The sequence below is a fragment of the Numida meleagris genome, chromosome 3 (assembly GCF_002078875.1).
Source record: "Numida meleagris isolate 19003 breed g44 Domestic line chromosome 3, NumMel1.0, whole genome shotgun sequence".
Taxonomy (NCBI): Eukaryota; Metazoa; Chordata; class Aves; order Galliformes; family Numididae; genus Numida; species Numida meleagris.
The window spans coordinates 85,912,550-85,926,325 of record NC_034411.1 but is presented as its reverse complement, the minus strand read 5'-3'; the positions used below and the strand labels follow the sequence as shown (position 1 = coordinate 85,926,325).

The following is a 13,776-nucleotide window of genomic DNA, read 5'->3' as shown; positions in this document are numbered from 1 at the left end:
CTTCCTCCCTTCCTTCCTTCCTTCCTTTTCTGTTTTGATTTACTACAGGAAAGACACATCTAGATCACTAGCCTTCCAGTTAGAAGCAATCCAACCACTGGAGGGCATCTGATGTAGTTGTTTATATAACAGCTGACTATCCCAGGTTACGTCTTACAACAGTGGAAATATAAGGAACATTTAGGATACAGTTTCCTTCATCCAAAACACATCGCTTATGTAGGTCAGGTGAACAGTATTTTAAAATGCTTATGTGATCCCACCAAATACAAAAGCAGTCTTGGGTGGGAAGTCAGAGGAGAGAATTACAGATTTCTAAAATTACATGGGATGAAGCCTACCTTGTCTGTATCCTGCAACTACCTACTGATCTGCATGTCCTCTGTTTATTTTGCCCATTGCCATAAAAACTGAATGATTTAGAAATTCTGAAATAATTCTCTGTGAATTAAAGAACACACTTCTTTTTTCTTTTTTCCTGGTCTTCAAGAGTGGAAACTGTAGGACACCCAGAAACTAAATTAATTCTTCAGAGTTACAAAGCCTGAAGTGGACTGAAGCACTGAGTACAGAAATCTCAGCTTCAGGCTGGACCAGCCAGTAAGCACTCCTGGCAAACTGAGTTTTCCATTTTCCTACTCCTGAGTGCCTGAGCACAGCTCCTTTCAAAACTCCTGAGAAGATGCAATTTTCTTAGTTTCCATCTTTGACTATGTGAACATCTACATTCAACCCTTTATGGTCTTTTGGTCCAAATCTGAGTCTAATCGTGCGTTTTGCTGGGGCCGTGAAGTACTTTCTATAACATATCCAGCACTGTAGGTGCTTGAGCCATCCCTGCTGTCCTAAAGGTTCAGGATATGGTAACAGACACCACTGATCAATGGCTTTTGGGATTCATCTCAGAATAACACCACAGCAACAAATAAAAATCAGCAGAAAAACTTCCAGGTTAAAATGACAGTAAATCCAGTAATTCACTAATATGGGGCTAAATGTAATATCTGGGCACGCAGATGTACATAATCCTGGTTAGCAGGAAGGCCAACAGGAAGCAGGGCATGGCTTCTTCTCCAGATGAGGAACTCACCATGGAAAGGTTTGGGGAGTTTCAAATTCCTGTTTGGTCTATTTAATTGCTGACTTGCGGGAGTGCCACCTGCACTTGCCAACCAGCTGTCACACCCCCCTGGGCTGGGTCTCTCTTCTGTGTGCGCAGTGCTCAGACACTACTTGGAATGGTGCACAACCACCGTGTGGGACGATAAGGTAAGGTATGGTCACCAAATGCAAGAATATCATACAAGGCAACAGTAGCCTCACAGGCATATTTAGTTCTTCACAGTTTTCTCCACAGTGTTGAAGGAGTTTCTGACACCTACTGAAAGTGAGATGCAGCATCTAATTAACCAGCCTATCTTTAGCAGGCAGGAACACACAGCAAGTGTTCCTGAACAGTCCTCCCTACAGCGATCTCTGGGGAACAAAATGATTCAGATATGATAATTAATCTGGAGTCAAAAGCTTACATTTTTTGCTAATATCTAATTTATCTGAATTGTTAGGTGATATTTCTTCCATATTTTGTCTGCTTCTGGACTTTTAAAATTGATTTTATACCACATTTTAAAACATGATTCTTTTCTATGCTAAGTATTATTTATCATCAGGACTTCAACCAATCACATGAAAAAACGAAAGGTTACAGTAAATGTGTATCAGTCTAAAATGTTTGGTCTTAGAGATATCTTTCATGCCATGACCTTCATTAGTCTGAAATTAAAACAGACTAGTTTGTCATACTCATACATATTTTAACTTCAAAGTGCAAAAAAAAAAAAATCCACAATAAATCAACTTTGAAAAATACAGTGATTGGTAAATTTCTATGAAGCAAGATTACTCCATCTTTTTCTTCTACTCTCTGTCTTTTCGTTACAAATGTATGGAGCTGAGAAGGTAGAAAATTGCATAATCTTCCCTCTTTTCCTTGAGAAACAATCCTTCAAATAGTTACTCATAAAATACTTAGAGCTGAAGGAAGATCAGAGGGCAGAGCTGACCACATTCATTGGATTCCATTGTTATTTTCCTTTTTCTGCCTAGACACCACCCAAGTCAGATTCCCACACTTTCGCTCTTGAAGTCACAGAGCTGTGTCCCAATGGCTATGCTTATGAGCCATGCAAAACCACACTCCAAATTAACTGTGCCTGACAGAGTACTTGAAGCCTTCTATCAGCTTTTTGTCCTTGATCTCATCCAGTGTGTCTGTGAGTCCTACATCATTTACCATTGTCCTCTTCTGCATTTCCACTACTGAACAGGTAATAACGTAGCTGTAATAATGTATTGTACGTCCCATTGACTCACAAACAAATAATGACAAATTACCCCATTATATAAATATATTAATGTGGTCGGCTATCTACTTCCCTAGGACTGTACATCCTAACAGATGTGAATATAAAAAAATGGGAGATAAAAAAAAACCCACAACACTTACAGTTTGAAAAAAATCTTAACAAAGAGAGGATAATAAAGTGTCAAGAAAGAGAATAATGGTTTCATTATCTTTGAATTTTCTGTTATAAGTTAAAATAAATGTTCCTTTCAACATTCACTGCCAATACATCTTGGACCACAGTTTTACAATTCATTGTAAAAAACAAGACAAATCAATAGGCTAAAAAGAGGTGAAGAGTTTAGGCTATATAATTACAATCAGATAACCCAATTCTTTATGTTAAAATTGACTAACTGTGAGCAGTTACCAGCTCGGTTCCTGGCTCCAGGATGAACAGCCATATACATTTGGGATGAGAACGAATCAATTCTCCTAAATACTAACTCGCGTATTTGAGAAGGGAGTATTGAAAAGGAAATGGAAATTGCTGGCAAGCATATTTTCCAGTCTTCCAATCTATGTAAAGGTCCTCATAAAAGTGTCTTTTGTCATCATGAAATTCTGCAGCCACTATTCCTCTTACTGGTTTGCAGTACAGCTTTCAATGAACCAGAGCTTATTCTTCAGCACAGAAATCTGGATGAACAGAGTGAAAAATGTTTCCTTTGCTGAGTTTACAAAAAATATTTTAAAATCAGATCCTCTTCTTATTCATCACGGAAGCAGCAAGAGGAGATGTTCAAGTGACAACATATGCTCCTGGTGGAAGTGACTGGCTTAAGAAAGCAAATGCATTTCTATAATTTATTACATATTCAAAGTTTTAAATATCATTTTGCTGGCACAGGGCTCTGGCAGAAACCTCTTTCTGCACACTGCAGGACATTACAAGGTATTAGATAAGGGATTGCTGACTGAAAGGTGAAGGAGGAAGAACTTCCTGCTACAGTTCCCCTGTACTTTGTGCAGAGGGATAGGGAGGATGGGAACACCAGTGGTGGAAATGAGAGCGACAGCCTGCTGTACAGGCAAGCAATAGATACCAACATAATTTGGGAAGGAGAGGCGAGGTGAGGGAGATAAGCTGGTGTTTAGTTGACATGTTTTGCTAGTTCTACATAAAAGCTGTTTTCTTTAACAGTCAGCATATTTTCCTCACCAGAAGCTGTGGGAAGTGTGAGGAGGAAAAGTTAAGGGGGGTTTGAATTGCAGGGAGCTGCTGTGCCAAGTGGAGCTCAAGGGCATAGTGGAAGACCCATGATGTCTGGAAGGTGACTACAGGAGGAGTCTTCATAATGGCTAATTCAGGTGTATGCTTCCCCCCGAAGAAACAGTTCTCCAATATTTGTCTTGTGAAGTCACTGGTACAGTTATGTGGTATCCTTACGGAGCCCATGGGCCCTGTTAGCTTAGCTTATTTCTGTAATCATACGGACTAGTAACTTTTACTTCTAAGTGGAAGATGGGATTCAGTATAATAAAACTTATTTCACTGCTCACGGATGAAAGTACAAATCTGCAAAACTGGTAATGCAGCAGTGACATTGTGTGTGTGTGTGTGTGTGAGCTTGCATGTTTGTTTTTCACAATTTTTATGACATACCTCACTCTGGAGGGAAAGGAAGAAAGAAACTAAAGCTTGGATAAATGCAAATGACTCAGAAAATAAATTCTCTTGGGTAGGAAGAAATGCAAGTCTGATCAGCATTCCCCAAAGTCTCCTATCACTAACAAGAAGCCTCATGATGAGGTTTGATTTTTTTTTTTTTTTTTATCTGAGGAAATTCCCTTGGGCATCTACTGTCACTGAACTGCACAATTTAGTCTGCAGACCTGAACACTCTGAAGGTGACATTGTGTGACAAACATAGCTGCAGAGAACACTTCACTTGCAGGCTGATTTTCACACCACAGAGTTTGGAGCAAGTGACTACTCCCACTTCAGCACTTTGAAATGAATTTTATACATGGGGGAATGCATCCTATACATGCTGGACCCTTTGGACCGGCAAAGATTACCATAAATGTTGCTCAGAAATGTGTTTCAATGGACTTTTTCACAGATTGCTGTGAACGCATGCTGGGGACAGCCCTCTTTGGTATGTGCTCTGTGAAATGCAATGCCACAGTCAAGATTCTATTTTATCTTGTTAGATCTGTACCTTCACACAGTGAAACTAAAATAAACACAGCAGCTTGGTCTAAAGGATGACAGTTTATATAATTACTCATCTCTGCAATGCACATTCCTTTGAAATGCTTTTCTTTCTTTTAAATTTATCTGTGCTTACAAAGCGCTTGCCTTTTACTCTTGAAGCATAACAAAATAGTTTCCATATTACCATCAACAGCTTCCCAGAAAGGCCCAATTTATTGTGTAATATATAATTAACTGCATCAAGGCTTGATAACTCCAGGTGTACTTCATGTTTTTTATGAACACTTTTTTTAGTCATAATTATTCTCTATCTTAAAAGTTAAAGTACGATGATCTGAGCACAAGCATCACCTTTGGGTGGAGGAAGCACTACAATTTTTTATTTAAAACTGAGATCTTATGAAGTGATAAATCTGTCCAGGTGGAGAGCAATTCCTGTTCTAACCTAATCCTCACATCACAGAATCATAGAATGGCTTGGAAGGACCAATCAAGGACCATCAAGCTCCAACCGCCCTACCACAGGCAGGGCCACCAACTTCCACATCTAATACTAGACCAGGCTGTCCAGGGCCCCATCCAACCTGGCCTTTAACACCTCCAGGGATGGGGCATCCACAGCCTCTCTGGGCAGCCTGATCCAGCACCTCACCACTCTGTTGGTAAAGAACTTCACCCTGATATCCAACCAAAATCTTCTCTCCTTCAACTTAAAACCATTTCCCCACAGTGCGTTGTTGATACATCTTCCTGACCAACTTTTAAAAGTAGATAAATATCTAGGGGGTAATTTAAAAATCATTGGAAAAACCAACCTCAGAGCATTGTTGAAGAATGTGTGTTCATTTGGCCTGAAATGGTACCATTTATAAACACTTTCATTCAACATTGTGATCCTAACCACTGGAGGAGGGGGTACAGGCACTTTCATTTACAATCCTCAAGAAACACCGTACAAGCCAGTTTTTACTAAATTAAACGTGAAAGAAAATTTATCAGACTAGGGCTTGAATCTTCAATCTTTTTACATAAAATGGCTGAAAAGGTAGAGCTCAATAACTGGATTCAGTTTAAATGCTCTGGATCCCTTTATGTACAGCTTAAAAAACATAAGTCACTTCAGAGACTGAGTCAAGTCACTCATGCAGACATGGTCTCTAATCCAAATTATTTTATACTGATGACATACAGTGCTAAATATATTCTGGTTTTCATTTTTGTAAGTGGCTGTGTTCTTTCAGGTACGAATTTGTTTAATGCGGGCGTCTAACACTACAAACCAAGAATCTTATGCTAGCTGCTGAAAGTTCATCTGCAAGTGGTTGAGGGAAGAGATTGTCCCACTCCGCTCTGCTCTGTGTGGCCTCAACTTGAGCACTGTCTGCAGGTTTGCGGGCGCCACAAGATAAGAAGGACATAAAACTTTCAGAGGACAATTGAAGGAGGGCTACAAAGATGGCGAAGGGCTGTGATGGGAAGACATATGAGGAGCAGCTGAGGCCCCTTGGCTTGCTCAGCCCACAGAACAGGAGGCTGAAGGGAGGCCTAGTGACTTAAAGTAATTGCAATTTAGAATTCATGTCTTCCCATATTTTCATCCCCTCACACTGATCACAGCTTCATGAGAGAGAGATCCACATATAATGGTCAACTTGCAGTTATAGTAACATGGTCATATTGTGAAAAATCAAGGAAAGATGTGTAGTGATAGATAATTCATTTTACTACTTATATATATGGAAATGGGAAAATGTTTTAAGGAAGCTTTATTTGAAGTCTGAACAGGAATAACGTAAGCAAGATAAACAGAAAGCAGCTGTTCCCAGCCTGGCTAGATAGCAGCATGCTTCATCTTCTTCAGATACTGAAGAAAAGTCCTTGTTTGTCCCAGGAACTTGTCTTTTTTTTTCCATATTACACAGAAGCTACTATCTGCCTGTCAGTTTCTGCCATGTTTGTCATTTGTAGTTTTCTCACTTTCAGAATGCTGTGTATATCCCACAAATTGTCGTATTTTTAACTCCTGCCAAGTTTTTTTTTTTCTAATAGTGACAACAGCTTTTTCGTTACTTACTCCTATACATTTGAAAAGTTTGATGTTGTTCTTAGCGTGTCTTTAAACTCTTAACTGATGGCATTTTGAGCTCTGACACAGGCAAGAACTGTAGCAGAAGGCTCATCTGTGTCTCTGTCTGCATCTTGAGTTACTTTTACTATTTACTTTTGTAAATAACCTGGACTGGAAGGAGCAGCAGCGCTGGCATAAAATCTTCAATTCTATTTGGTACATTTGTTATATTCATTTTAACAAACAGTCACTCTGAGGCTTGCACATTTCTTGCTGATGATAAATAGTCGGGAGAAAAAGGCTTCTGTGTTTCAGACAAAAAGCAGCACGTAGCATGCACTTGGTTACTAATCCTCACAGGAGAAACAATATTCATTAAAAATACATGCTCCTAGCTTTTTAAGTTTTATGGACCATTTCTTTCTAATAAATTTATTATCTGGGCCACTCATTTTCTTAAACAATTAAAATTGGCTTCTAACACAATTTACATTGCTCTACCACTGTAATTAGGCAATCTATCATAATCTTCAAATGCAAAAACAAACGTATGGCTTTGGTGCTGCTAGGGCTACCCATAAGGCTGCACCCAGCATGCTTTGCACTGTGATACTGTTTCTCATCTCTTTGTTCAGTTTTAGTTTATGTGATAAAAATATCTTTTGCAGCTCATTTTAACTTTCAGAGTAATGTTTACCTTAACAAGATCTCTACCTGTGCTCACTTTATTTCTCCTAACTCTTAAGACACAAGTTCAGTAGAAGATTTTTTCATATTTCAATAATTTTTTATGTTGTGGTCTCACTGACCCTAGTAGATGTACACTCTGTTCTATCAATTTGTTTTTTTTTCTCCCCTATTTTTCTTTCTTACAGCAATGATCCAGAGAGTTTTCCCTTTGCACTTAATAAAAATTCATCCATTCTACACTTTCACATCCCTCAGGTTTGTAGTCCAACCAAACTCATGAATCTGTTGTACTTTCTCTCACTTTTGACAAGAGACATCTGACTACAAAGAGCTGTGGAAGAGCCTTGCTGAAGGACTACAGGGAAGAAGCACTAGATGATATTCAGTGTAGACAGATGTAAATTGAGGTAGATGACAGAAACATTCCTAGCCTGACATACAGGATGGTGGGCTCTGAACCTGCTGTCAGCAAAGAAAGAGGGTTTGAAAGTTTTAATAGGCTGTTTCATGACAATGTAAGCACGTTTATTTATTAGTAATTTATTACTGGAAATTCCTTCTAATATAAATTTTAAATGAGGTAAATGTTTATGGTAAAAAGAAAAAGACAGTGTAGCCCTTTGATCTGACCTGAACATTATTTTACATACAAGTATTAATTTTGAAAGGCAATTCAAATGTACTGCTGAATCAGCTCAGAAGCGGTTATTACTTTCTATACGCAGATTGTTCTGCCATTACTTGTTGCTCCATTCAGTGTCAGGGGAAAAGAAAACCCTGGATGTTCATACACAGGAAATTCCAACCTATAACAGTCATTATAATAAATGCTTAAGAAATATAAACACCTTCATTTGATAATAATCAGAATGACCTATTTGCTTATCTCTAATAATTTCCTTGTCTCCTGATTCATACCAAGCACTTACGTTTGTTTTTGTTTTTGATCTGATGAATTAATCAAATCTTAGCATCTAGCAGCATTTCTACAATCCAGAAAGTACTTTTCAGACACTTCTTCTTATATGCAAAATGTCATGATTCCCTAAGTACAGCAAAAGGAGTATTGTCCAAAGGAGTATTTCCCTCAAATATCTTTGTCAGCTTTTCTTAAGGTAAATTACTGAAACATCAGCCACTACCTGGTATTTCCTGGCTTGTCTGCTCTCAGCTTATCTGATCTTTCTGTATGTCTGGATGACAGTTTTATGAAACAACATGCAGAGAAGGTGCTCAGTTCAGATATTCTTTGCTTGGGACTGTGCTTTGGGCCATGCTGTGTTTACAGGCAATGGCAAAGGTGGGGAGGTGGTCACTTACAGTGCTTTGCCTTCAAAGCATTTGACTTTCAGAGCACTGGAACAGGTTGCCCAGAGTGGTTGTGGAGTCTCGTTCTATGGAGACACTCAAGACGCATCTGGATGCCTACCTGTGTGACCTATTGGTGTGCTGATGGCCAGTCGGCTGAATATGAGCCAGCAGTGTGCCCAGGTGGCCAAGAAGGCCAATAGCATCCTGGCTTGGATCAGGAATGGTGTGGTGAGCAGGACTAGGGAAGTCATCCTGCCTCTGTACTCTGCATTGGTGAGGCCCCACCTTGAGTACTGTGTTCAGTTTTGGGTACTTCAGTACAGAAAGGACATTGAGGTGCTGGAGCAGGTCCAAAGAAGGGCAACAAGGCTGGTGAAGGGCTTGAAGAATATGCCCTATGAGGAGCGACTAAAGGAACTGGGGCTGTTTAGTCTGGGAAAGAGGAGGCTGAGCAGTGACCTTATTCCTCACTTCAAATACCTGAAAGGTGATTGCAGTGAGAGCAGGGTTGGTCTCTTCTCAGTGGTGACAGGTGACAGGACAAGGGGAAATGGCCTCAAGTTGCACCAGGAGAGGTTTAGGTTGGATATCAGGAATAACTTCTTTACAGAAGGGGCTATTAAGCACTGGAACAGGCTCCCCAGGGAGGTGGTTGAGTCACCATCCCTGAATGTGTTTAAAAACTGTTTGGATGTGGTGCTCAGGGACATGACTGGGTTGGGTTGGATTGGGTGGGTTGTTAGAGTTAGGGTAGTTTGGTGAGGTTGCAGTTGGACTTGAAGATCTTTTCCAACCTGAGCAGTTCTATGATTCTATGATTCTATTGTAGGGTACCTGCTTTAGCAGGGAGGTTGACTTGATCTCTTGAGGTCCCTTCCAACCCCTGTGATTCTGTGATTCTGTGACTTATTTCTTGCCACAACTTCTATGAATGACAGAAACTATGACTAACGCAGGCTAAAGCCTATGGTTCTCACCATCATTGCAGAGGATGCCAGATCTTCCGTACGGACAAAGGCAAACAGCGTCTTGACTGGACTTTGGAAAACATGTAGCACCATTTCCACATGGACTTTCATCACAAGTCATGAACTGGCAGAGTCTTCCAGAGTAGAGTTTAGGGCATTCACAAAACCAATTTTCTGCATCACTGGCAAAGTTAAAAACAAAACAAAACATATAAGTATCAAAACACACTTAAAAAAGGATGGCTTTTATTCTCACAGAAAATCAGTGATGTTTGACTTGTGCTTGTAATATATTTCTTTGGTTTTACTCTCCTAACTTTTGTTTGCTTGTTTGTTTGCATACATGGCACGAGATATGCCAGAATGCTTTCTGGGTCACTTTAGTTGACAAATTACTTTTTGTTTAATTTTATATTTCAATTCATCTTTCTTGGTAAAATACGTGACTTTTCTGATGTGTCTCATTAGTTATTTATACTGTTCCTTTTATAGCACAGTTGAAATAACAGCTACAGAATAATAGCTCTTCTATCATGTCTCAAAAAAAGGAAAAAAAAACAACCAAAAAATGTAAAGTTACCAGTTCATTTTGCAAATTGAAGCATCATTAGAACATTCAAGTATTACCTATAGCTCTTGACAATACAATAGGATGTAAAGGAAAGCTGAAAGATGAATACTTACAGTAGTGATTATATTGGAATTGAACCAGAGTGAACAGGTAAAATCTTTGCCTTTGTAAATCCTATGCTCTAAACTATGGAAAAAAGTATTAGAATAGACAAGAAAGAAAACAAACCGTAACCAGTCCCAAGGGGTAAGAATGTGTGTACTCTGTTTTCAGTAATAAACTTTTTAGCGCACAAAGACAGGAGAATGGCAAATATGATCCAAAACAAAAAATCAGATAGGAAAAGCAAGAGTGTAAGGCATTCCTATTTACTACATATTATAAATATAATTTCATTAAAGGCTTTATTTTATTTTCCCCTTGTTTTGTGACTGAAATCAGAGGACAGCCAGATAGGTCAGTTTGTGTGATTACTACACATCCTCAGTATAGAGCAGAAACATGTCTGCCTTATACTTGATAAGGTCACATGTGCTTGTGGGTATGAATGCAAAAGAAATGATGTGAGCTATGTTAAACCACAGCCATTATGTTTTTCCTGATAATAGCATAATCATTAGGAATTTCAGTGATGAAACATCAAATAAATGCGATTTTTAAAAAATGTGTTCATGACTTACAATATCCATGCAATCAGGTTAAAGAAAATAATCTGGAGCAGACAGAACTGCTGCATTTTTTAAAAGAAGGAAATAAGTAAGCCTTCTGACAGCCTGTGCATAGCAGTTGATTGGTATATTTCTAAACTGACCACCCGCAGTTCTGGGAAGAGAGAATCTCAGCTGGAAAGTCTACCAGAATGAATCTCATGAATAATGCCTCTAGACACCTTTGGAAAAGAAAATTGCTATCAGCTGCAATAATAAATTTCTGTGTGTAGCCTATTCTATTTATAGATCTGCTGCAGACGCCAGGACAGGAATGTAAATGAGATACTAGGTCGCCTTAGTTTGTGCAGCATTGAAAAGCCTGCTTTCTGCTGTTTCAATGTCAACATTATGTAGTTTAGTTAATTAAAAAAGAAACAATACACTGAATTCTTCCTAGAAATCTACAATTGATAGTGATGATCTTCTCTAAAATTAGTTATTAAATGCATCTGTTTCTTTATAGAGGAGAAGAAAAATCATTGCTGCTGACTATCAAAATACAGACTCTAAATAAACAATTTTCATCAATTGTTCTATTGAGCTACATATATCAATACTGGCCATTTCCTTTGTGGTCTTATTCTTCGTGTTTTACAGAAGATTAAAAATAACATGAGTCATAAAATACTGTGACAAATTTATTATTACAAAAACGAGAAAAGTCCTAACGTTTTACTGTTGTTACCACAACACCCTAATAACAAAGAAAGGTGAATTCAGATGAGGCAAAGAAAACAGTTTTTAAAAAGTTCTCCAGACTGACACAAGAGCTTAAAAATATAATAGTTAATCACATGCAAAAAATGCTACATCCAATTCACAGGAATTAGTATACTGAAATATGAAGTCCCAAATGACTTATTATTCTCCCTCAAAGCAGTCTGTTGCTGTACTTGGTATTGAAAAGGATAAGGTCTCCTATATTCTACCAAGTTAATTTCAGCTGAAAGGAGCACAGAAATGCTTGAATGACTAGGGAGCTTCTCTCCTCCCAAGTGAGTTTAACAATTTCACAGTATCCTGCTAATTTTCATAAATGCACAAAGCGAGTGAAAAGGGACAGCAAATCAGAAGAGTAGTATCTTTTGCTCATGCTGTGTACTGTGAATGACTCAGAGAAAAAGTATTTTGATAATTACAGATATAGGCTAAAGAAAGTGCATATTGCTTGTTGGAAAAAAACATAGAACATACCAGAATTTTGAGGCTACAAAATTGGAAACATAATTAGAATGTTTTGCCAAAATGTGTTGCATGTCTACATTAGTGTTTTAGTTCAGAATCAGAGCGTGATTTTGAAGCAAATCTCCTAGTCATGCCCATTTGAAATGCCCTAGTTCACATTACAGAGTGGTCTCAAGAGTGCATGAACTCGATTTCAGATGAACCTAAACCAGAAGACTGTCTCACACCTCAGATACTGCAGCTGCTAATGGGCATCCATTTCATGGGGCGAGACCAGATCCAGCGTGAGTTAAAGATGCTTGAAACAATGAGCAGCAGGGATGCTGGGTCCTCAGCACTACCCTATTTGTCCTATAAATCTACTCCTATTGAGCTACATTATCTGTTAATACAGATCCATATTTATAAGCCATCAAAAGGAAAAACCAAGCTGCCATGGTACATAGTAGACATCCAAAAAAGTCACGGATTTTAAAATCAGGTACTGCCAAAGTCCTGAAGTAGATAAAGAAAAAAAGTCAACCATCCACAATCATTTGAAGCAGGAATGTCACAAACAATATGAGAAAATGGGAGCAGAGACAGAAATACTGCAGAAACGGAGCGGAAGAGACAAGTACAATACTCCTAGGGCACCATCACCTTCTGTCACCAGCCTTATGGGATATGAACAAACAAGTGGAAAGAGGACGAACTGTTCTTCCATCTTCTCACAGTCCTCTTTTGAAATGGTAAGGTATATACTTTTCATCACCATTTCCCATGTGAAAATATTCCTTTGATTTTTAGACTAGACGTTAGCTTAGAAAGAAAATCAAGAAGCGTTTGCATGGTGTGACATGATACTAGTAATTGAATAACATAACTTCTTCCCCTTCAGTCATTACTTGATATCCGTGCTCTGATTTAATAAAAGTAAAGTTTTGTATCAGAGTGGCACCTTTGGGATGACAACACAGGTTTTGAGAGCTTATGCTTTTAAATGTTACACAGTTCAGAAGAAACAGGATTATAACAATACACAGCCTGTTATAATGCAGTCACAGCAGTATTTAACCACAGTTTTGACTTTAAAACTTAATCTCTTTTTGAAAACAATATTACAGTGCTTCTGTTTGAGGTATCACAGAAATTAGTTGTACTATGGTGACACAGTGGTGTGGTTCTCCAAAGCACAGAACAATCTTCTATAGGCCTGTGTATTCTGTATCAGTAAAAAGGGAATACTACTGCTCACAGAGCCCTCAACTGTCCTGTGACCCCCTCTGAAAGCACTGTATGCGCCATGGGTGTAGCTGTATGTGAGAGGGCTTCCTGGAAGGAAATGCACCCAACACTCTTTAACCATGACAGTGCTAAAGTGTGAATTTCAAAGACTGTTTGTTGCAGTGGGCTCAGTATTTAACAACACAAGTTCTTTTTACTGCTGAGACAAAGATACAGAAATTGGAGGGAAGCACTTCCCAAGATACTTCAGTGAATAAATAGTAGATGTGGTTCCATTTATTTTAAAGTTATTATCATTATGTATTATCAGTGCCATTTAAAAAAATTATGGAAACTTAAAGGAGCATCATATTTTACCAGTTTAATTTGAATTACACTTCATGTAAAGAGTTGTTAAATCTCCCTCTAGAAAATGCAAGGATAATGTAAAAGTGATTAGCCTTCTTCTAAGAGCTTTGTGTAATAGCCAAATCCACCGAAA

General features: G+C 38.5%; 1 protein-coding gene across 7 annotated transcripts in view; it reads right to left on the bottom strand.

Moving 5' to 3' along the window:
• LOC110396791 (protein eyes shut homolog) overlaps positions 1-13,776 on the bottom strand; it is a 139,982-nt gene that overhangs the window by 39,396 nt on the left and 86,810 nt on the right. For all 7 annotated transcript variants that reach the window (XM_021392651.1, XM_021392648.1, XM_021392650.1 and 4 more), the window contains one exon: positions 9,612-9,784. In XM_021392651.1, the coding sequence (XP_021248326.1) occupies positions 9,612-9,784 (173 nt within the window). The remainder of the gene's footprint in view (positions 1-9,611; positions 9,785-13,776) is intronic.